Genomic DNA, 24,805 nt, shown 5'->3' on the forward strand with positions numbered 1-24,805 from the left:
GGCGGACGGAACGAGGGGGGAGGGCTGGCGCAACGAGGGGGGAGGGAGGGAGGGCGGGCGCAACGAGGGGGGAGGGAGGGAGGGCGGGCGCAACGAGGGGGGGAGGGAGGGAGGGCGGGCGCAACGAGGGGGGAGGGAGGGAGGGCGGGCGCAACGAGGGGGGAGGGAGGGAGGGCGGGCGCAACGAGGGGGGAGGGAGGGAGGGCGGGCGCAACGAGGGGGGAGGGAGGGAGGGCGGGCGCAACGAGGGGGGAGGGAGGGAGGGCGGGCGCAACGAGGGGGGAGGGAGGGAGGGCGGGCGCAACGAGGGGGGAGGGAGGGAGGGCGGGCGCAACGAGGGGGGAGGGAGGGAGGGCGGGCGCAACGAGGGGGGAGGGAGGGAGGGCGGGCGCAACGAGGGGGAGGGAGGGAGGAGGGAGGGCGGGCGCAACGAGGGGGGAGGGCGGGCGCAACGAGGGGGGAGGGAGGGCGTGAGGAACGCGGGGTAAGGCAGGGAGGGAGGGAGGGCGGGAGGAACGAGGGGGGAGGGAGGGAGGGCAGGCGGAACGAGGGGGGAGGGAGGGCGGGCGGAACGAGGGGGGGGAGGGAGGGCGGGCGGAACGGGGGGGAGGGGGGAGGGCGGGCGGAACGAGGGGGGAGGGAGGGAGGGCGGGCGGAACGAGGGGGGAGGGAGGGAGGGCGGGCGGAACGAGGGGGGAGGGAGGGGGGGAGGGCGGGCGGTACGAGGGGGGAGGGAGGGAGGGAGGGCGGGCGGAACGAGGGGGGAGGGAGGGAGGGAGGGCGGGCGGAAGGAGGGGGGAGGGAGGGAGGGAGGGCGGAACGAGGGGGGAGGGAGGGATGGCGGGCGGGCGGAACGAGGGGGGACGGAGGGAGGACGGGCGGGCGGAACGAGGGGGGAGGGTGGGCATGCGGGCGGGCGGAACGAGGGGGGAGGGAGGGCATGCGGGCGGGCGGAACGAGGGGGGAGGGAGGAAGGGCAGGCGGGCGGAACGAGGGGGGAGGGAGGAAGGGCAGGCAGACGGAACGAGGGGGGAGGGAGGGCGGGCGGAACGAGGGGGGAGGCAGGGAGGGCGGGCGGAACGAGAAGGGAGGGAGGGCGGGTGGAATGAGGAGGGAGGGAGGGTGGGCGGAACGAGGAGGGAGGGAGGAGGGAGGGCTGGCGCAACGAGGGGGGAGGGAGGGAGGGCGGGCGCAACGAGGGGGGAGGGAGGGAGGGCGGGCGCAACGAGGGGGGAGGGAGGGAGGGAGGGCGGGCGGGAGGAACGAGCGGGGAGGGAGGGAGGGCAGGCGGAACGAGGGGGGAGGGAGGGAGGGAGGGCGGGCGGAACGAGGGGGGAGGGAGGGAGGGAGGGAGGGCGGGCGCAACGAGGGGGGAGGGAGGGAGGGCGGGCGCAACGAGGGGGGAGGGAGCGAGGGCGGGCGCAACGAGGGGGGAGGGAGCGAGGGCGGGCGCAACGAGGGGGGAGGGAGGGAGGGCGGGCGCAACGAGGGGGGTGGGAGGGAGGGGGCGGAGGGAGGGGGGAGGGAGGGTGGGCGGAGGTAGGGCGGGAACCAGGGGGGAAGGAGGGCGAGCGGTGAGGGGGGGGGAAGGCGGGCAGTAGGAGGGGGGAGGGAGGGGGGGGCGGAGGGAGGGGGGAGGGAGGGTGGGCGGAGGTAGGGCGGAGTGCGGGCGGGAGGGGAGAGGGAGGGAGGGCGGGCGGACGAGGGGGAGGGCGGGCGGAACGAGGGGGGAGGGAGGGAGGGAGGGCGGGCGGAACGAGGGGGGAGGGAGGGAGGGAGGGAGGGAGGGCGGAACGAGGGGGAGGGAGGGAGGGCGGAACGAGGGGGGAGGGAGGGAGGGCGGGCGGAACGAGTGGGGAGGGAGGGTGGGCGGGCGGAACGAGGGGGGAGGGAGGGAGGGCGGGCGGAACGAGGGGGGAGGGAGAGGGCGGGCGGAACGAGGGGGGAGGGAGGGCGGGCGGAACGAGGGGGGAGGGAGGGCGGGCGGAACGAGGGGGGAGGGAGGGCGGGCGGAACGAGGGGGGAGGGAGGGCGGGCGGAACGAGGGGGGAGGGAGGGCGGAACGAGGGGGGAGGGAGGGCGGGCGGAACGAGGGGAGAGGGAAGGCGGGCGGAACGAGGGGGGAGGGAGGGCAGGCGGGCGGAACGAGGGGGGAAGGATGGAGGGCGAGCGGTGAGGGGGGGAGGGAGGGAGGGAGGGCGGGCGGAACGAGGGGGGACGGAGGGAGGGCGAGCGGTGAGAGGGGGGGAGGGCGGGCGGGGGGAACGAGGGGGGACGGAGGGAGGGGGGGCGGAACGAGGGGGGAGGGAGGGGGGAGGGAGGGCGGGCGGAAAGAGGGGTGGAGGGAGGGCGGGCGGAACGAGGGGGGAGGGAGGGAGGGCGGGCGGAACGAGGGGGGAGGGAGGGAGGGCGGGCGGAACGAGGGGGGAGGGAGGGAGGGCGGGCGGAACGAGGGGGGAGGGAGGGAGGGCGGAACGAGGGGGGAGGGAGGGAGGGCGGAACGAGGGGGGAGGGAGGGAGGGCGGGCGGAACGAGGGGGGAGGGAGGGAGGGCGGAACGAGGGGGGAGGTAGGGAGGGCGGGCGGAACGAGGGGGGAGTGAGGGAGGGCGGGCGGAACGAGGGGGGAGTGAGGGAGGGCGGGCGGAACGAGGGGGGTGAGGGAGGGCGGGCGGAACGAGGGGGGACGGAGGGAGGTCGGGCGGAACAAGGGGGGAGGGCGGGCGGAACGAGGGGGGAGGGAGGGAGGGCGGACGGAACGAGGGGGGAGGGCGGGCGCAACGAGGGGGGAGGGAGGGAGGGCGGGCGCAACGAGGGGGGAGGGAGGGAGGGCGGGCGCAACGAGGGGGGAGGGAGGGAGGGCGGGCGCAACGAGGGGGGAGGGAGGGAGGGCGGGCGCAACGAGGGGGGAGGGAGGGAGGGCGGGCGCAACGAGGGGGGAGGGAGGGAGGGCGGGCGCAACGAGGGGGGAGGGAGCGAGGGCGGGTGCAACGAGGGGGGAGGGAGGGAGGGAGGGCGGGCGCAATGAGGGGGGAGGGCGGGAGGAACGAGGGGGGAGGGAGGGAGGGCAGGCGGAATGAGGGGGGAGGGAGGGAGGGAGGGCGGGCGGAACGAGGGGGGAGGGAGGGAGGGAGGGCGGGCGGAACGAGGGGGGAGGGAGGGCGGGCGGAACGAGGGGGGAGGGAGGGTGGGCGGAGGTAGGGCGGAGGGCGGGCGGGAGGAGAGAGGGAGGGAGGGCGGGCGGACGAGGGGGGCGGGAGGGAGGGTGGGCGGGCGGGAGGTGGGAGGGAGGGAGGGCGGGCGGGCGGAACGACGGGGGAGGGAGGGCGGGCGGGCGGAACGACGGGGGAGGGAGGGCGGGAGGGAGGGAGGGCGGAACGAGGGGGGAGGGAGGGAGGGCGGGCGGAACGAGGGGGGAGGGAGGGCGGGCGGAACGAGGGGGGAGGAGGGCGGGCGGAACGAGGGGGGAGGTAGGGCGGGCGGAACGAGGGGGGAGGGAGGGCGGGCGGAACGAGGGGAGAGGCAAGGCGGGGCGGAACGAGGGGGGAGGGAGGGCAGGCGGGCGGAACGAGGGGGGAAGGATGGAGGGCGAGCGGTGAGGGGGGGAGGGAGGGAGGGAGGGCGGGCGGAACGAGGGGGGAGGGAGGGTGGGCGGGGGGAACGAGGGGGGACGGAGGGAGGGCGAGCGGTGAGAGGGGGGGAGGGCGGGCGGGGGGAACGAGGGGGGACGGAGGGAGGGGGGGCGGAACGAGGGGGGATGGAGGGGGGAGGGAGGGCGGGCGGAAAGAGGGGTGGAGGGAGGGCGGGCGGAACGAGGGGGGAGGGAGGGAGGGCGGGCGGAACGAGGGGGGAGGGAGGGAGGGCGGGCGGAACGAGGGGGGAGGGAGGGAGGGCGGGCGGAACGAGGGGGGAGGGAGGGAGGGCGGGCGGAACGAGGGGGGAGGGAGGGAGGGCGGGCGGAACGAGGGGGGAGGGAGGGAGGGCGGGCGGAACGAGGGGGGAGGGAGGGAGGGCGGGCGGAACGAGGGGGGAGGGAGGGAGGGCGGGCGGAACGAGGGGGGAGGGAGGGAGGGCGGGCGGAACGAGGGGGGAGGGAGGGAGGGCGGGCGGAACGAGGGGGGAGGGAGGGAGGGCGGGCGGAACGAGGGGGGAGGAGGGAGGGCGGGCGGAACGAGGGGGGAGGGAGGGAGGGCGGGCGGAACGAGGGGGGAGGGAGGGAGGGCGGGCGGAACGAGGGGGGACGGCTGGCGTAACGAGGGGGGAGGGCGGGCGCAACGAGGGGGGAGGGAGGGAGAGCGGGCGCAACGAGGGGGGAGGGAGGGAGGGCGGGCGCAACGAGGGGGGAGGGAGGGAGGGCGGGCGCAACGAGGGGGGAGGGCGGGCGCAACGAGGGGGGAGGGAGGGAGGGCGGGCGCAACGAGGGGGGAGGGAGGGAGGGCGGGCGCAACGAGGGGGGAGGGAGGGAGGGAGGGCTGGCGCAATGAGGGGGGAGGGCGGGAGGAACGAGGGGGGAGGGAGGGAGGGCGGGCGGAACGAGGGGGGAGGGAGGGAGGGAGGGCGGGCGGAACGAGGGGGGAGGGAGGGAGGGAGGGCGGGCGGAACGAGGGGGGAGGGAGGGAGGGAGGGCGGGCGGAACGAGGGGGGAGGGAGGGAGGGAGGGAGGGAGGGCGGAACGAGGGGGGAGGGAGGGTGGGCGGAGGTAGGGCGGAGGGCGGGCGGGAGGAGAGAGGGAGGGAGGGCGGGCGGACGAGGTGGGAGGGAGGGAGGGCGGGCGGGCGGGAGGTGGGAGGGAGGGAGGGCGGGCGGGAGGTGGGAGGGAGGGCGGGCGGGCGGAACGAGGGGGGAGGGAGGGCGGGCGGGCGGAACGAGGGGGGAGGGAGGGAGGGCGGGCGGAACGACGGGGGTGGGAGGGAGGGAGGGCGGGCGGAACGAGGGGGAGGGAGGGAGGGAGGGCGGGCGGAACGAGGGGGAGGGAGGGAGGGCGGGCGGAACGAGGGGGGGGGAGGGAGGGCGGGCGGAACGAGGGGGGAGGGAGGGCGGGCGGAACGAGGGGGGAGGGAGGGCGGGCGGAACGAGGGGGGAGGGAGGGCGGGCGGAACGAGGGGGGAGGGAGGGCGGGCGGGCAGAACGAGGGGGGAAGGAGGGCGAGCGGTGAGGGGGGGGAGGGCGGGCAGTAGGAGGGGGGAGGGAGGGGGGGCGGAGGGAGGGAGGGTGGGCGGAGGTAGGGCGGAGTGCGGGCGGGAGGGGAGAGGGAGGGAGGGCGGGCGGACGAGGGGGGCGGGAGGGAGGGCGGGCGGAACGAGGGGGGCGGGAGGGAGGGAGGGCGGGCGGAACGAGGGGGGAGGGAGGGCGGGCGGAACGAGGGGGGAGGGAGGGAGGGAGGGAGGGCGGAACGAGGGGGGAGGGAGGGCGGGGGGAACGAGGGGGGACGGAGGGAGGGCGAGCGGTGAGAGGGGGGGAGGGCGGGCGGTGGGAGGGGGGGGCGGAACGAGGGGGGAGGGAGGGCGGGCGGAAAGAGGGGAGGGAGGGAGGGCGGGCGGAACGAGGGGGGAGGGAGGGAGAGCGGGCGGAACGAGGGGGGAGGGAGGGAGGGCGGGCGGAACGAGGGGGGAGGGAGGGAGGGCGGGCGGAACGAGGGGGGAGGGAGGGAGGGCGGGCGGAACGAGGGGGGAGGGCGGGCGGAACGAGGGGGGACGGAGGGAGGGCGGGCGGAACGAGGGGGGAGGGAGGGAGGGCGGGCGGAACGAGGGGGGAGGGAGTGCGGGCGGAACGAGGGGGGAAGGAGGGCGGTTGGAACGGGGGGGGAGGGCGGGCGGAACGAGCGGGGCGGGAGGGCGGACGGAACGAGGGGGGATTGGGTTTGGGGAAGACGGTGGGGGATTGGGGTTGGGGAAGACGGGGGGGATTGGGGTTGGGGAAGACGGGGGGGATTGGGGTTGGGGAAGACGGGGGGATTGGGGTTGGGGAAGACGGGGGGGATTGTGGTTGGGGAAGACGGGAGGATTGGGGTTGGGGAAGACGGGGGGATTGGGGTTGGGGAAGACGGGGGGATTGGGGTTGGGGGAAGACGGGGGGATTGGGGTTGGGGAAGACGTGGGCATTGGGGTTGGGGAGGACGGGGGGATTGGGGTTGGGGAAGACGGGGGGATTGGGGTTGGGGAAGACGGGGGGATTGGGGTTGGGGAAGACGGGGGGATTGGAGTTGGGGAAGACGGGGGGATTGGGGTTGGGGAAGACGGGGGGATTGGGGTTGGGGAAGACGGGGGGATTGGGGTTGGGGAAGACGGGGGGATTGGGGTTGGGGAAGACGTGGGCATTGGGGTTGGGGAGGACGGGGGGATTGGGGTTGGGGAAGACGGGGGGTTTGGGGTTGGGGAAGACGGGGGGATTGGGGTTGGGGAAGACGGGGGGATTGGGGTTGGGGAAGACGGGGGGATTGGAGTTGGGGAAGACGGGGGGATTGGAGTTGGGGAAGACGGGGGGATTGGAGTTGGGGAAGACGGGGGATTGGGGTTGGGGAAGACGGGGGGATTGGGGTTGGGGAAGACGGGGGGATTGGGGTTGGGGAAGACGGGGGGATTGGGGTTGGGGAAGACGGGGGGATTGGGGTTGGGGAAGACGGGGGGGATTGGGGTTGGGGAAGACGGGGGGGATTGGGGTTGGGGAAGACGGGGGGATTGGGGTTGGGGAAGACGGGGGGATTGGGGTTGGGGAAGACGGGGGGATTGGGGTTGGGGAAGACGGGGGGGATTGGGGTTGGGGAAGACGGGGGGGATTGGGGTTGGGGAAGACGGGGGGGATTGGTGTTGGGGAAGACGGGGGGGATTGGGGTTGGGGAAGACGGGGGGGATTGGGGTTGGGGAAGACGGGGGGGATTGGGGTTGGGGAAGACGGGGGGGATTGGGGTTGGGGAAGACGGGGGCATTGGGGTTGGGGAAGACGGGGGCATTGGGGTTGGGGAAGACGGGGGCATTGGGGTTGGGGAAGACGGGGGCATTGGGGTTGGGGAAGACGGGGGCATTGGGGTTGGGGAAGACGGGGGCATTGGGGTTGGGGAAGACGGGGGCATTGGGGTTGGGGAAGACGGGGGCATTGGGGTTGGGGAAGACGGGGGCATTGGGGTTGGGAAGACGGGGGCATTGGGGTTGGGGAAGACGGGGGCATTGGGGTTGGGGAAGACGGGGGCATTGGGGTTGGGGAAGACGGGGGCATTGGGGTTGGGGAAGACGGGGGCATTGGGGTTGGGGAAGACGGGGGCATTGGGGTTGGGGAAGACGGGGGCATTGGGGTTGGGGAAGACGGGGGCATTGGGGTTGGGGAAGACGGGGGCATTGGGGTTGGGGAAGACGGGGGCATTGGGGTTGGGGAAGACGGGGGCATTGGGGTTGGGGAAGACGGGGGCATTGGGGTTGGGGAAGACGGGGGCATTGGGGTTGGGGAAGACGGGGGCATTGGGGTTGGGGAAGACGGGGGCATTGGGGTTGGGGAAGACGGGGGCATTGGGGTTGGGGAAGACGGGGGCATTGGGGTTGGGGAAGACGGGGGCATTGGGGTTGGGGAAGACGGGGGCATTGGGGTTGGGGAAGACGGGGGCATTGGGGTTGGGGAAGACGGGGGCATTGGGGTTGGGGAAGACGGGGGGGATTGGGGTTGGGGAAGACGGGGGGATTGGGGTTGGGGAAGACGGGGGGATTGGGGTTGGGGAAGACGGGGGGATTGGGGTTGGGGAAGACGGGGGCATTGGGGTTGGGGAAGACGGGGGCATTGGGGTTGGGGAAGACGGGGGCATTGGGGTTGGGGAAGACGGGGGCATTGGGGTTGGGGAAGACGGGGGCATTGGGGTTGGGGAAGACGGGGGCATTGGGGTTGGGGAAGACGGGGGCATTGGGGTTGGGGAAGACGGGGGCATTGGGGTTGGGGAAGACGGGGGGATTGGGGTTGGGGAAGCCGGGGGGATTGGGGTTGGGGAAGACGGGGGCATTGGGGTTGGGGAAGGGGGGGGTGATTGGGGTTGAGGAAGAGGGGGGATTGGGGAAGAGGGGGGATTGGGGAAGGGGGGGGATTGAGGTTGGGGGGGAAGGGGATGGGATTGGTGGAGGGGGGGGGTTGTGGTTGGGGGAATGGGTCGTATTTGGGACCTATTTTTTACATTTTACAAATAAACGTGACAAAAATGATCAACAACTGTGAACCCAGAAACCAGCCGCGATACGCGCGAGCGGGTGGCTTGGGCCCGGCCCGGTCAGCTCCACAGTTGTGGCTTTTCCTGGCCTTTACACACCTGAACTGTCCCCATCTTCCGAGACGGAGGAACTCTCCGTGTCCTCTTCATCTGAACTGCTGCCTTCATTCTCCGGGTAGTCAACGTCCATATCTTCGTGATTGTTCTCTTTCTTATCTCTGGAATGGACAGGCATATTGGCGGCAAGTTATAATAAGTTCAAAATGAAAAACACCGCTTTTTAGTTTAATTATAGCAAAGCTTCACAGTGCCCCCAACATCGCATTTAAACTCTATTCGATCGGAACGGAAGGGAACGCTGAATGTCTCGGTTAATCGACAGTCCGATTGACCATTTGCAAGCCCGGAGTGGGCGAGATTTGTGCCGTCATCACCAGAGCCCCAATCGGCGTGTCGGAGGGCTGGGCCGAGACGGATCGAATGGAAGCCCGCAAATCCATTCCTTCTGGAGCTGGGCGAAACGCACGGAGCGCTGGGAGTTGTAGTCCATGGATTTGTGTTCCCTCGTTCACCATTGAACAAACAGAACTACGGTTCCCTGGAGCCTCCGCGCCTAATCCTCCACCGTAGCAGCGGGATAACAGCCATAACTAAATAGCGACCGAACAGTCGATAGACAACCGTCGGGATTGCAGTCCATTTTCACAATAAACAGTTCGTGTTTTAGCGGTAACAGCTTCATATGGACACAAACGTCGATTCCAAGGCCGCTCTGAGAGCGCTTGTGTGAACTGTTTGGCTTTAAGTGTGCTGGAAGCGCTCTGGTTTTGATTGAGCGTGCCGGTTGTTTGTCCTGCTGAGACCCGCCATGTTGCCCACTGACGGTTAATAACTGGGCTGTGTTCACTCAGCGGCTGCTTTCATGGGGTTGGCATGTTGGACAAGTTTGTTTGTTATTAGGCCCCGACCTTTATCTTTATTTTTTATCGACGTTTAAGAAAAGGAAACGTTGGGAAGGTGGGAGGGAGTGGTGTTTGGTTCTTAATCCAAGGAGCGGAATGTTTTCCAAAAAGCCTCACGGGGATGTGAAAAAATCCACACAGAAAGTCGTGGATCCGAAGAAAGATGTTCTGACCAGATTGAAGCACCTGAGGGTTGTCATAGGTAGGTATCGCGCAGATGTTCACTGAAGCAACACTGGAGGCAATTTATAGTCGTGGTAGATACAGGACGTGAAATAATGACGGGGAGCCCTTGTTTCGGGGTTAATCCAGTTTTGTTTGCAGGAGGTTGATGTTGACTCTGTAAGTAGAAATCATTAATATTGCCTGAATTACTGTGGTTGGAAATGGGAGCCGTGCTGTTACATGGGTTGCAAGAATTTTTTTAAGTGTTGTTTTAGGCTGGATAATGAACAAAGTTTTTTTTTCATATGTAATTGATTTTTAAATCTCGCTATCAGAGAAATGTAAGTTTTTCTCTCCCTGACAATGTATGGGAGTTGTCCTCTGTTGATCATTTTAGAAGTTGGAGTATTTTGCCCAGACAACTGTCTCAATTGTGTAAATGCCTTACTGTATCTCAAAAGGTCTCTGGAAAATAAACACGCCCCGCCCCACCGTTCAAATGAAATTATTGTTTGTTAAACGGATTATCAACTCTGAACAGGAAGCAATTGGGTTTGTACTGTGCTTAAATAAATTCTCAAGATTCGGGTGGTTTTCTGTATGCAAGGTTAAAAGCTAAGCCAGGAAAATGTAAATGTGCACAATTTCCTATCTTTCTCCACTATCTTCACCCTGGCCAATATAGAGTTGAATGTCTGTTTCTAAATGTTTATTATCATTCATTACAGTTTTAAAATGTTTTATTAAATTGTTATATTTTGATTTTCAATAAATAAAACATAAACAATGTTTACAAAACTGATCAGTAACTTTATAATTTATAACAGCTGAAACTGTTGATTTTACTTTAAATTAGGCTTCTATTCTGGTGCCTCCACATTCCTTACATTTTCAAGCATGCTGAGTGTTTTTGATTCTCTTCAGTGATGTGCTGAGATGTGTTTGACTCAAGTTGTATCAACAGTATCACTTTAGTATTGCTGCATATAATTTTCAGCAATAATGTTAAAAGTTGTGATGTAAATTCGGAGTCAATGCCTGACCAGACTAGCAAAGCAGGATGAGACTTTCTGATGAAGCTTCAGACATTTAAATTTAACTTTTATTAATTATTTGCTCAGTAGATGTGAGTGTCGCTGGCTAGACTAGCATTTATTGCCCACCCCTAATTGCCCTTGAGTAGGTGTTGCTAAGCCACCTTTTTGAATCTCTGCCATCCATGTGTTGTAGGAATACCCACAGTTGTGTTAGGAAGGGAGTTCGAGGATTTTGGCCCAGCAGCAATGAAGAATTATAGTTCCAAGTCAGGATGGTGTGTAAGTAGGTAGTGGTGTTCCCATGCATCTGCTACCCTTATCTTAGGTGTTAGAGGTCGTGGCTTTGAAAGGTACTGTCAAAGGAGCCTTGGTCAGTTGCCTAACTTGTGCTTTGTAGATGGTGGACAGGCTTTGGGGAGTCAGGAGGTGAGTTACTTTCTGCAGAATTTCCAGTCTCTGACCTGCTCTTGTAACTACAGTATCTTTATAGATGACCCAGTTCAGTTTCTGGTTAATGGTAATCACAAGGATGTTGATAGGGGGTGGAATTCAGCGATGCAAATGTAATTGAATGTCAAGAGGAGATGGTTAGATTCCCTCCAGATAGAGATGTTCATTGTGTGGTGCAAATGTTATGTGCCACTTGTCAGCCCAAGCCTGAATATTGTTCAGGTCTTGCTGCATATGGACATGAACTGGAGTTGCAAATGGTGCAATCATTAGTTAACATCCCCACTTCTGACCTTATGATGGAGGGAAGGCCATTGATGAAGCAGCTGAAGATGGTTGGGTCCTGAGGAACTTCTGCAGCAATGTCCTGGGACTAAGATGATTGACCTCCAACAATCTCAGCCACCTTCCTTCATGTTAGGTATAACTCCAACCAGTGGAGAGTTTTCCCTCAATTCCCATTCACTCCAGTTGTGCTAGGGTTCCTTGATGCCACACTCTGTCAAATGCTGCCTTGATGTCAAGAGTGGTCACTCCCATCTCACCTCTTGAGATCAGCTTTTTTGTCCATGTTTAGACCAAGGCTCTGCTGAGGTCAGGAGCTGAGTGGGCCTGGCAGAACCCAAACTGAGCATCAGTGAGTAGGTTATTGCTGACTAGGTGCCCCTTGATAGCACTGATGACCCCTTCCATCACTTTGGTGATGACCGAGAATGCACTGATGGGGCAGTAATTGGTTGGGTTGGATTTGTCCTGCTTTTTCTGGACAGGATAGACCTGGGAAAGTTTCCACTTTGAGCCAATGTTGAAGCTTAACTGGCCCAGTAACCCAGTGTTTTGTCTTGAATAGAAGAATTAAAGCTCCAACTGGACAATGTAAATAAATTGCCAGCTGACTGGAACTACAGCGAAAGTATTAGTCTTCATATGAGGAGAGGAGTTGAGCTTGTATACTTTCCCTTCTGCCGTTGAAAAACATTGCTGCCTTTGCTTTAAGTGTCAGCAGTGTCTCTTTCAACTTTGAGCAAGATAGTTGTGGGCTGAAGTCCAAAATACTTCAGTTCAGTGTAAAGGGAATGCTGCACTGTTTGAGGTCCAGTCCTTTGGAAAATATGTTAGACTGAGGCCCTGTCCACCTTTTAAGGTGGATGTTTTGAAGAAGAAATGGAGTGTTCTTCCAGGTGTGTTGGCCAACGTGTATCCTTTGGCCAAACTTAGTAAAACAGATTATCTGTTAATTGCCATTTTACTGTTTATGGAACATGTTTGCAAATTGTCTGCTCCACTTCATGCATTGTAATAGTCACAACATTTTGATAGTACTTCATTGGTTGTGAGCTTGTGCAAAATGCTACATAAATGGAAATTTGTTTTACCTATCCATTGCTGTTGTCAATATTAATTATATTTTGAGAGCATTAATAGAAAACTTAAATTTAATTTCAGTAAAAATGTCAATCTGGCAGTATTGCGGTTTAGCAAATGGAGTATCTTGCAGCACAGAAGGTGTACATTCAGCCCAATATGCCAGCTCTTTGATATAGCTGTTCATTTTAATCCTACAGTCTGCTTTATCCCTACATCCCTACATTAGTTCTCTTGAAATACATGCCCAATGTATTTTTCTGAAAGTCCTTTATGGAATCTGATTCCACCATGCTTTCAGATCATAACAACTTTCTGTGCAATAATTTCTCCTCGTTTCACCTCTGGTTCTTCAATTATTTTGAAACTGTGGCTTCTTATTGATGGATTTGGCAGAGGAAACGGTTTCTCCTGACTTGCTATACCCTTCATAATTTTGATTATCTCCAGTTTTCCCTTAACCTTCCTATGTTCTAAGGTGAACAATCCCAACTTCTCTAATCTCTTCACATTACTGAAATCTCCCATCTCTGGTATACCTCATCTGTACCCACTCCAAGGCCTTCCTAAAGTGTGGTACCAATAATTTGTGAAGGTTTGGCATACCTTTCTTATTTTGGCATTCAAGCCAAATATCCTAAATGCTTTCTTAACTACCTTATCAACTTGCTGTGCCATCTTCAAGGTTTTGTGAATATGCACTTCCAGGGTTCTCCATTCCCCCAGTAACATAGTACTATTTAGATTGCATCGCCATGTTGTTTCTTCCAAAGTGCAGCACTTCACAATTATCTGCAATAAATTGCAATTGCTACGTGTTTGGATATTTCACCAGTCTATGTCCTCTCAAAGTTTGTCACTATCCTGCTTAGAATTTACTATTTTGCCAAGTTTTGTATCATCAGCAACCTTTGAAATGATACTTCCTATACCCAAGTCCAGGTCATTTTATATGTAATCAGAAAAGCTATGGTCCTAATACCAATTGTTGGCCAACATCCACTGCATAATTCTCTACAATCAGAAAACATTTGTTCATTACTTAAATAATTCAAAGGTCTCACCCCTCCCTAACTCTAACCTCATCCAGCCCTACAGACCTCAGAACCCTGCTCCTCTGATTCTGACTTCCCACCTTGGTGTCCATGTCTTCAGCAGTCTAGGCTTTAAGCTCTGAAATTTCTTCCATAATGTTCTCCACCTCTCATTGTGATGGTTATTGGAACCTTCCTTTTTGACCAAACCTTTGGTCACCTGTTTTAATGTCTCCTTTTTGACTCTTGTGTATTTCTTTTTTGCATGATTACATTCCTGTGAGGAACATTAGAACATTTCACTACTTTAAATGTACTATAAATGCAAGTTGTTATTGTTGGCCATTCCCTTTTTATGTGCAAGAAAGTGTGACTTTAAATAAAAGATTAGATAATTGGGCTGATTGAAGAGTACTAGGTGCTGTGGGCTTTTCTTGTTGATTGTTTGCCCTAAAGTGACACTGCTTCCTGCACCCAATCTTACTGCAATCTTGAAAAACTAATTTACGAATGCATACTTCCTGTCCCCAAAACATTGCACTCATTGATGTTTCTTTCTGTAATACTTGGCTTCCAATTGTGATAACTTTGGAATATATCTTTGATTGCCAATTAGTAATAGAGTAGAACAGATTTAAAAATATAAGAAAGGCACCTAGACCACTCCAGTATATTCCAGGCGATTGAATCAATTTTATTGACTTGCAAAAACAAGCTCAGTATGTTATACTAGCATCAATGGATCCTGTAGAACTTTATCACGAGATAAATGAATGGCAATATGGATTGATTGCGTTGGTGTGGAAATTGAGCCTCTAAATTCACATGAAAATCTGTCTTAATGTGCTTTGAGTTTAATCACTTTTTCTTTCTCTCCTCCTCTCCGCCTCCTCATTGCTTCATTATCACAACCGTCATTTAAAAATCCACCTGGCTGTTTTAGTTCCTTCTTGCATCTCCTTGATCAAGTACCCTACCCTAAAGACAGAAATGCTGTTCTAACTGTTTTCTAAGTGAATTGATTGATTTTCTATTAATTTTTTTCTGTTGGCTCACTCTGTCACTGGCTCATACTTGCTCACAGTCTGTCTGTTGTGCACTGTCAGACTGTTCATCTCGTGCGCAAGACCAGAAGTAGTTACCATAAATAAGATATTTACAAATATATCTCATGGGAGTTTCATAACCTTTTCACCCAGAGAATGGTTAGAATGTGGAATCTGTTACGACAATGAGTAATGGAGGTGAATAGCATAGGTGCATGCATTCAAGGGTGAGATAAAAAAAAAAACACGTGATGAAGAAAGGAATAGAAAGATAAGTTGATGGGGTTAGATTTTTTTAAAAAGGGTTGGAGTAGACTTGTTTTGAGCATAAACATTCCATGGACCTGTTAGCTAAATCACCTGTTTGTGTTATAAATATTTGTAATACTTTGTAAAGTTTTAACCTTTATTAAGTTTTAACCTTTGTTAACTAACCTTTAGTTGTAGGATAAGTAGTGATCCTATGTGTGTCAAATTCTTGATGCTGCTTTTGATATTAGCAAAGGCCTTGACAAAAATGTCCAGATAATTCCTCTATAAGGAATGAAGATTTGCAATTTAACTAACTTGGACTGATCTTGTGCACTAAGCAACTGGTGTATCTGTGTTGGAAAGGCCATGGAAACAGGTTTTCTTCTTGTCAATGAAATGCAGCAGGGAACCTTTCTTAAAAATACTTGAAGGAGATAAGTCACGATGTTTACTCTCCTTTAACAGTTTTTTAAGTTGCAATCCCGCATTAGTCAGTTGTTCTACAAATGTAGGCAATCTGAAAATGCGGGAAGGTGCAACTAACTAGGGAGGTGAGTTATGGTTTGAGATCCAGTATGATAGAGATGTACTGCTGTGACTACAGGAAATCTATGATTCGAAATACTGTATCTGGAAAGGCATGCAAACACAGCATTTCAAATTGGTCCTGCACTCAGAAATGAACTGCTTGCCATAATTGTGTAACGAAAACAGAAATGCTAAAAAATTAAAACTTTTCTTCATTGGTGAAAAAATTTAACTTGTGTAAGATTGTATAGCACAAAAAGTGATGACCAGGATTACTGTTTATTTGGACTACAAATAAGTTCCAATTTTTATGTAATTCTAGGCGTTTAAGCAGTTGGTTCTAGCCAGTTGTGGTTTGATTCTTCTATCTTTGTTGTCTTTTGTCAGTTTGATAAGATTTAAGGAAGAGCCTATTTACACTGTTACTGTCATCCATATTCTTTAAAATAACAAGCCAGTGAGATTTGGAATGAGTATGTTGTAACTGTTCTATGTGAATGTGACTGTGGTATGTTTTCTCTCCTCACCCCTTGATCTCTGTGCAGCCTTTGTCACTGTCAACCACACCATTTTCCAATCCTTCTTCTACATTTCCCAGGAAAAGAGAACTGTTCTTGTTTGGTTCCACTCTTTCCTATCAAATTATAGCTAAGGCACATCCATCGAAGTTACTTTTCACCTCACCCTGTTTGCTTTTAAGCCTTCCTCCCACAAAAGAAGATGGTTGTGGCTGGAGTTAAGTCTTCTCGGTCCCTGGACATTGCTGCAGGAATTCCTCACAGTAGTGCCCTAGTTCCAACTGTCTTCAACTGTTTCATGAATATCTTTTCCTCCTTGACAAGCTCTGAAGTGGGGATGTTCACTGTGATTGCGCATGTTCGCTGTGATTGCACCATGTTCAGTACCATTCGTGACTTCTTGGATACTGAAACGGTCTGTGCCTGTATCCACCAAAACTGGGATAACGTTCAGGCTTGAGTTGATGTGGGAAGTAACATTCAAGCCACACCAATGTCAGGCAATGACCATCTCTAACAAGAGAGAATTTAACCATCTCCCTATAAAAAAAAAATGGCTGCTGGAAATCTGAAATAAAAACACTCGGCTCAGGCAGCATCCAGGTGGAGAGAAACAAAGTTAACATTTCAGGTCGATAACCTTTCAACAGAGCTGTAAAAAGTTAAGAAATGTAACTTTTATGGAAGCATAGAGGTGGGGTGAGGGGAAAAGGACAGCAATTCCTTATTTATGTAGCTCCAGAGTTCTGGATGATTTCAATTTTATGGAAGGCAGAATGGGGGAGACCAATAAGGGGTGTTTTAGAATAGTCAAGTCAGGCACAGAACAAATGGGAAGGTCTGTGATAGAATAGAAGGGGGGAGAGGTTAAATGACAAAAAATATGCTGCAAGACGGAAGAGGTTGGTAATGGGACATGTGATAAAACAAAGATGGATCAAGGGGAGCTGGACATGGCAGTAGAAGAATCATTACTAGCAACTGCTGTCTGAAAAAAATGGAAGTGGTGGTTATGATCTGAAATTGTTGAACTCAATGAGTTTGGAAGGCTGTAAAATGCCTTTGAAAGATGAGGTGCTGGTCCTTGAACTGTCGTTGAACTTCATTAGAACAGTAGAAGAGGCTTGGGTCAGAGTCAAGGTAGGGCAGAGAATTAAAATGACAGGTGACCAGAAGCTCAAGGTCACATTAGTGGACTGAATGGAGGTGTTCTGCAAAGCAGTCACCCAAACTGCATTTGGTCTCGCTTTATTATAGAGTAGACCACGTCTAGAAAAACAAAAAGCATGCTCAGTCCTTCCTACCTTTACTACTTTTTCTAGTAAGTTGATAACTAGTGCAGTGTTTGCTTTTACACCAAACTGGAAAATTTAATCAACTTTCTTTCCAATTTCCACTTTTTCTTCACTTTTTACGGGGTCCTCCGATTCTGCCCTTCCCTTCTCAAATTCTTTACCTTAATTTCTGGGGATAAGCTATGGACCAATATGTACTACATTCTATACCCACAGCTACCTTAACTAACATTCCTCCTGGTATTTTCTTCCTTAAGCAGTCTATTCCACTCTTCCAGATTCTCCCATTTCCATCAGACCTGTTCTGATTTATGCCACCTTCCATACCAGTGCATCCAATATATCTTTTCCTTTAACCAAGAATTTTCCTCCACTGTAGTTAGCAGAGTCTCCACTGTGTTGTATTGCTCACACTTCTCCTCTCCCACCCCCCCACCAAATAACGATAGGGTTCCCCTTAATTTCACCTTCTACCCGATCAGCTTCCAAATTCAACAGATTGTCTTTGTTAATTCTTCCCACCCCCCTGCCCTTTTCCTGCCTACATACTTAGTTAAAACCCATTGCATTTCTAAACATTTTCCAGTTGTGATGAAATGTCATTAATCTGAAGCATTCCGCTTTGCTTCTCTCTCTGCCTATGCTGCTTGAGCTCTGAGTATTTACAGCATTTTGTTTTATTTCTATCTCTACTCCCTCTTTTGAACCATTCCCTATCTGTTAGACTGTTTATTCAAGATCCAATCTTGTATAAGCCCAATTTTCCTCCATTTAAGCATTGGAGAAAACAAGTCGTCATCTTTGGCTCCCACCACAGATTCTATCCTCTACCCAGCCATTGTCTCATTTAAACCAAATGGTTAGCCATTTTGGTATTCTATTCAATCCCAAGCTGAGTTTCCAACTCAATATCCTCTGCATCAGAAAAACTTACATACGATTTAGGAGCAGGAGTGGGCCATTTGGCCTCTTGAGCCTGCTCCGCCATTCGGTAAGATCATGGCTGGTCTAATTTTAACCTCAACTTCACATTCCTGCCTACCCCTGATAACCTTTCACCCCCTTGCTTATCTATCTACCTCTGCCTTAAAGATATTCAAGGAATCTGCCTCAATCACTTTTTGAGGAAGAGCATTCCAAAGTGTCTCAACCCTCTAAGAAAAAGTTTTCCCTCATCTTTGTCCTAAATAGGCGACCCCTTATTTTGAAACAGTGACCCGAAGTTCTGGATTTTGCCACAAGAGGAAACACCCTTTCCACATCCACCCTGTCAAGTTCCCTCAGGATGATCTTATATGTTTCAATCAAGTTGCCTCTTACTCTTCTATACTGCAGCGGATATAAGCCTAGCCTATCCAGCAAGACAACCTGACCATTCCAGGAATTAATCTAGTAAACCTTCTGTGAACTGCTTCTAATGCATTTACACCTTTCCTTAAATAAGGAGAGCAATATATACAGTACTCCAGATGTGATCTTACCAATGCCCTGTACAATTCAAGCATAACTTCCCTACTCTTGTATTCAATTCCCCTTGCAATAAACAATAACATTCTATTAGTTTTCCTAATTACTTGCTGCACCTGCATATTAACATTTAGTGATTCATGCACTACGGCACTGAGATCCCCTCTATCTCTGACCTCTGCAATGCTCACCATTTAGATAATGTGCCCTTTTTTATTTGTCCTGCCAAAATGGACAGCCTCACATTTTCCCAAATTATACTCCATTTGCCAGATCTGTGCCCACTCATCTAACCTATCTATATCCTTTTGTATCCTTGTTATGTCCTCTTCGAAACTTACTTTCCTGCCTATCTTTGTGTCGTCAGCAAATTTCGCAACAATACCATCGAAGCCTTCATCCAAATCATGATATGACTTGTAAAAAGTTGAGGTTCCAGCACTGATCCCTGTGGCACACCGCTTGTCTCACACTGCCAACCAGAAAATGAGTTATTTATGCCTAATGTTTCCTGTAAGTTAGCCAATCTTCTATCCATGCCAATATGTTACCCCCTACACCATGAGCTTTTATTTTCTGCAATAAACTTTGATGAGGCACCTTATCAAATGCCTTCTGAAAATCCAAGTACAGTACGTCTCTTTACCAACAGCACCTGTTACTATTTCAAAAAATTCCAATAAATTGGTTAAACATGATTTCCCTTTCACAAAATCATATTGACTTTGCTTGATCACCCTGAATATTTCCAAGTCCCCTGTTATAACATCTTTTAATAGCTTCTAACATTTTCCTTATGACGGATGTTAAGCTAATTGGCCTATAGTTTCTTGCTTTCTGTCTCCTTCCCTTTTTGAATAAAGGAGTTAGATTAGCCATTTTCCAATCTAATGGAACCTTCCCTGAATCCTGTGAATTTTGGGAAAGTTAAAACCAATGCATCAACTATCTCACGAGCCACTTATTTTAAGACCGTAGGATGAAATCCATCAGGACCTGGGGACTTGTCCACCCTCAGTTCCAACAATTTGTTAAGTACCACTTCCCTGATGATAATTTTCTTGAGTTCCTTCCTCCCTTCAATTCCTGATTTACAGCTATTTCTGGGATGTTACTTGTATCCTCTAGTGAAGACCAATGCAAAATACCCATTCAATTCATCTGCCATCTCCTTATTTTCCTTGATTAACTACCCAGACTCACCTTCTATAGGACCAATGCTCACTTTAACTTTTTTTTTTCCTTTTTTAAAATATCTCTGGAAATTGTTACTACCTGTCTTTATATTTCTAGCTAGCTTTCTCTCATACTCTAAATTTATTCTCCTTATTAATCTTTTCGTCATCCCTTGGTGTTTTTTATATTCTGTCCAGTCTTCTGACCTGCCACCCATCCTTGCACAATTAGATGCATTTTCTTTAAGTTTGATCCAACTTTAACTTTTTTAGTTAACCGCAGATGATGGATCTGTCCCTTGGAAATTTTCTTTCCCATTGGAATGTATTTATGTGTGTATTCTGAGATATCCCCTTAAATGTCTGCCGCTGCATCTCTATTGCCATTAATTTATATTGCCATTTCACTTTCACTAGCTCTGCTTTCATGCCCACCCCACAAAATTGCCCTTATTTAAGTTTAAAATACTAGTCTTAGACCCATTCTTCTCTCCCTCAAACTGAATGTAAAATTCAATCATATTATGATCACTGCTAGCTAGGGGGTTTTCACCTTTGAGATCATTAATTAATCCTATCTTGTTGAACAATATCAGGTCTAATATAGCCTGCTCCCTGGTTGGTTCCAGAACTTGCTAATCTAAGAAATTATCCCAAAAACATTCAATGAATTCGTCCTCTACACTACCCTTGCCCATCTGATTGTTCCAGTCTATATGCATATCAAAATCCCCCATGATAACCACTGTATCTTTCTGACAAGCTCCCACTATTTCTTCTTTGATACACCATCCTATCTTGTGATTGCTGGTAGGGAATCTACACCACTCTCACAAACAACTTCTTGCCTTTATCATTCCTCATCTCCACCCAAACCACTTCTATATCCTGGTTTCCTGAACTTAGGTCATCACTCTCTATTGTGCTAATATTGTCTTTAATTAACACACCTTGCACCTTTTCCTAACTTCCTATTCTTCCTGAAAGTCACATTCCCTTCAATATTTAAGTCCCAATCTATGCCATCCTGTCACCATGCCTCTGTAATGGCTACTAGATCAGACTTATTTATCTCTCTTTGCACTATCAGATCATCTGTTTTGTTTCAGCTGCTATGTGCACTCGGATACAGAGCATTAAGTTTTTTTGTCCTTTGACTTAACCTCTAGCCTTATCTGTTGGTTTACCCTTAAACTTGTATTCTCTGTCCCTTCCTGTAATGTTCTGTTTATCATTTCCCACATTAATACCTTCCTCTCTTATCTTGTCTCTACTCTTTTATATACCCCATGTTCCTGCATTTGATCCCTTGCCCCCACTATTTAGTTTAAAACCCCTTCTACTTCCATAGTTACGCAATTTGCAAGAACACTGGTCCCAGCATGGTTCAGGTGTAGACCACCCCAATGGTATAGCTCTCATTATCCCCAGCACTGGTGCCAGTGCCACACAAACTGGAATCCACTTCGTTCACATCGGTCTTTGAGCCACACGTTCATCTGTCTAATCTTATTTGCCCTTTGGCAATTTGCACGTGGCTCAGGTAATCTAGAAGTTGTGACCTTTGAGGTTCTGCTTAATTTGGTGCCTAGTTCCTCATATTTACCCTGCAGAACATCTTTCCTCGTCCTGCCTATGTCGTTGGTACCTACATGGACCACGTCAACTGGATCCTCCCCCTCCCATTGCAAGTTCCTCTCCAGATGTCCCGAACCCTGACAGTGGGCAGGCAACACAGTCTTCTAAGTTCTTGCTCTTTTTCTGCAGAGAACGGTCAATTTCCCCCTGGGATACTATCCCCTACTACAACTACATTCCTGTTTGCTCCCTCCACTTGAACAGCTTCCTGTACCATGGTGCCATGGTCAGCCTGTGCATCCACCTTGCAGACCTTGCTTTCACCCAAACAAGTTGCAAGCAACTCAAAACAAAAACAGAATTACCTGGAAAAACACAGCAGGTCTGGCAGCATTGGCGGAGAAGAACAAAGTTGACGTTTCGAGTCCTCGTGACCCTTCAGTTTTTTGTTTTTTGGCAAGCAACTCAAACCTGTTTGACAATTGTAAAGCCTGAGGCTCTTCTTCTGCTTGGTCGCTTTACCTGCCTCACTCAAGGTCACATCCTCCTCTCCCAAAGTGTTCAAGTATTTCTCTCCCTCCCTTATGTTGCACAGTGTCTGCAGATTGGCTTCCAGATCAATAATCCTGATTCGGAATTCCTTTCGCTGCTTACAAGTTCTGCAGGCATGTTTGTCATGGATTGCCTTGGCATCCAAAAGTTCACACATTCCACAGCTCAACATAACACTTGTCCTGCCATTGTTACTTATGTTATTTAGCTAACTTAATTTAATTACTTTCTTAATTAACTTAGAGGTGTCGTGAAGATAGGAATTATTATTTTCCCCCGTGCACCAAATTCCCACATGGTCCTAATTTGATACTCACTCAGTTTCCGTCTCACTCGTGCATAATCTCCTGTCTCCTTGCACGCCTCTTACTGATCTTACATACTTCCCTGCATCAGTCTGTCTGTTGCTGAAATTCTTATCCATGCTTCTGTGCATGACTGTTCCAATGTCATACTGGCCAGTGTTTCTTCACCCGTGCTCAGTGAACCTCAGCTCATCAAAAGTCTTACCCTCTTCCTACTCTACAACAAATCCTGCTGGTCCATCATTCCTTTGCTTGCTGAGTTACATTTGGCTTCTGGTCATCCAACAGCTATAATTTCAAACTCCCCTTGTGTAAATTGTTTCATCACCTCACCTCCTCTTATTATTAACCTCATGCAGCCTTTCAGCTCTCCCAAACCTCTCCATCCCGTTGACTCTGGCTTCTTCTGCACCTTTCTTTTGCCCTACTGTTGGCGACCATGTTTTTAGCTATCTTGACCTCATGCTCTGGAACACCAACTCTAAATCTCTCCATCTTTCATTCCTCATTTGAATACACCTTAAAACCCACCTCTTTTTAATCCTCCCCTCCTGGCACCCCTAAACTCGGACCTGATTGTACAATAAACATCACACTTTTGCATAATCTTGGTGTTACGCTTTGATTTTCATTTTAACATCCTTGTAACATTTAACACTAAGTAATTGGGTAGTCATTGCTTCACATATAGAAATAAATTAATATAACTTGTGCCTTTGTCATGTTTTTGGTTTTGTAGGGGAACTTCTAGTAATACGTGATGGTTCATATGAGGAAATCTTCTGACTAAGAGATCTGATGGTAGTTTAAATTCTGGCACAGTCTTGAGTTATTTTGTCTTGTTCATGATTGCAATATAATTTCTGCACCGGTATTGAAATGTGCCTTTTAAATTTTTAAGTGTGGTGCTGTGAAATTGTGAAGTTGCAAAAATTTCAAAATTTGCCCTACTTCCTGAATTGTTTGACAATTAGTTTTGATTTTGCTTAAAATGCCCAAAAATTTAGATCTGTTTAGCCACTGTGGTCAGTGTATTTACGAAGAGAATGTTGATCAGGACCAACACAGAGCTTGAGAATTTAATGCTTTCCCTTTGCAATTGAGAATTTCTATTTACCTTTCAAAATGGCAGACAAAACTGGCTCATTCTAATCAGCTCTTAACTCTTATTATAAGAATTTCAGCTTGGGTGCAATTTGTGCTTCTGTGCAAATTGTGCCAGTTTTGAAAAGTGTATTGCCCTTTGAGTTTTCACATTTTGCAGACTTTCTGTCAAAATGCAATGTACCAACATGACTAAGCAGTTAACTTAAAAAATATATATTTTTAAAAAATGAACCCTTTAAGCGTGGTAGTCTGGTAAAGTTTGATTACTTCAGATGAAAATGGCCGTAACACAAAATGCACAAAATCAGTGTCAATTCACCATCTGTGAGTAGCCTGTTTTAAAATGATTTTTAAAAAGATATATAAAGCTATTTTCTAGTTAGATTGGGGTGCACTAACCAATTCCTCATAAATGTTTAAAATTTCAGTTTTGAGATTGGGGCCTGCTTCTTGCAATGTTTTTAAAACCAGTGCAAAGATTGTGAAAAATCTAGTTACACTGAACTGGAATTTGCGCTTAAAATTCCTCTGTGGTGGTTATGCCAATTATAAGGTGAATTGTGCTGGAAAAAAAGCAACAGAATTTCCACTTGATTGTTTTGAAGAAAAAAGTACAGCTGAACAGGAATTCTAGCCAGTGTGTTTACACTCTCAATATTTCTGCTTAATCTTTTCAATAATACTGTGGCTGCTTTGGAGCAATCTTGAAAGCCAAATTGATATCCTGTCAATGGCTGCTTATATGCAACAGATTTAAACATTTTTTTCTACCTTCAGCACAAGCTTGATTTAAAATATGTTTTACGGGGCTGCTGCTAAAGAGACGTTACTTGGCTTTAGCATTTATCAGTTTAAAAAAGATCCAAAAGGTGGGGGATGGAAAATGAACTTCCAAAATTTCTGTCTTTTGGCAAAGATGTACCGGCCTTTGCTAGAACCAGTATTCTTTATTCATTTTTGTGTGCAAAGAGGAGACCAATATATGCTTGGGTAATTGCATCATCAATTTGTTTATTTTTACTTAGCTTTTAGATGGGGATTAGTGTTTTGGAGCCATCCCTAAATAGGCCAGTAATTATCAAACATTGGGTGCACTTATTTGTGAATAATTTGTATGCTTTTTAAATGTGAGCAGCTTAAACAATATAGAGCTGGAAAGAAAATAATACACACCTTTTCCTCTAGTTGGAAATAGCTGCCGATGTTTACAAAAGGTTTTGTTAATTTCTGTCTGAAATATCGCCCATGCAGTTGTTTGGCTACAAATTAGAACCAAACACCATAAATATATTATAAAGGCAAAATAGTGCAGATGCTGGAAATCTGAAACAAAAACAAAATATGCTTGAAAAACTCAATAGGTCTGACAGCATCTGTGGAGAGAAAGACAGAATTAACGTTGCAAATCCATATGCCTCTTCAGAACTAAAAGATGTAAAAATGAGGTGAAATTTGTGTTTAAGGGGGGTGGAGCAAGTGAAGCTGGATAGAAGGCCAGCGATAGGTGGAGGCAAAGGAGAGATTGCCAAAGATGTCATAAACAAAAGGTCAAAGGGGTGTTGATGGTGGTGGTACTGGCTAAAAGCGGTACTAATGGTGACAGTAAGGATAGAAAGCAGAATGTGATAATAGCTGGACAAGGGCAAACACTCTGGAAAGAAGAAGGTGAACAAGTGACAGATGGCCGTAATGGGGGTTGGGTGGGGAGAGGGGATGGTGGTAGGAAAAAAGATCGAAAATAGCCTAAAAGGAGAGGATAAAACAATGGATAAAAATGAAAATAAATATA

The 24,805-nt window shown here is 51.6% G+C and overlaps 2 protein-coding genes across 12 annotated transcripts in view; one reads left to right on the forward strand and one right to left on the reverse strand.

The window, feature by feature from the left end:
• brms1la (BRMS1 like transcriptional repressor a) overlaps positions 1 to 8,552 on the reverse strand; it is a 62,560-nt gene extending 54,008 nt beyond the window's left edge. For all 4 annotated transcript variants that reach the window (XM_041214890.1, XM_041214888.1, XM_041214889.1 and 1 more), the window contains exon 1: positions 8,280 to 8,552. In XM_041214890.1, coding sequence (XP_041070824.1) covers positions 8,280 to 8,415 — 136 coding nt within the window. In that variant the 5' untranslated portion in view covers positions 8,416 to 8,552. The remainder of the gene's footprint in view (positions 1 to 8,279) is intronic.
• A 273-nt stretch (positions 8,553 to 8,825) lies between these two features.
• ralgapa1 (Ral GTPase activating protein catalytic subunit alpha 1) overlaps positions 8,826 to 24,805 on the forward strand; it is a 337,589-nt gene continuing 321,609 nt past the window's right edge. For all 8 annotated transcript variants that reach the window (XR_005946224.1, XR_005946225.1, XM_041213937.1 and 5 more), the window contains exon 1: positions 8,826 to 9,344. Coding sequence is in view for 6 of the 8 variants with exons in the window: in XM_041213937.1 (XP_041069871.1) it covers positions 9,239 to 9,344 (106 nt within the window). In the remaining 2 variants the exon portion in view is untranslated. The remainder of the gene's footprint in view (positions 9,345 to 24,805) is intronic.

This window comes from Carcharodon carcharias, chromosome 20 (genome assembly GCF_017639515.1).
Source record: "Carcharodon carcharias isolate sCarCar2 chromosome 20, sCarCar2.pri, whole genome shotgun sequence".
Taxonomy (NCBI): domain Eukaryota; kingdom Metazoa; phylum Chordata; class Chondrichthyes; order Lamniformes; family Lamnidae; genus Carcharodon; species Carcharodon carcharias.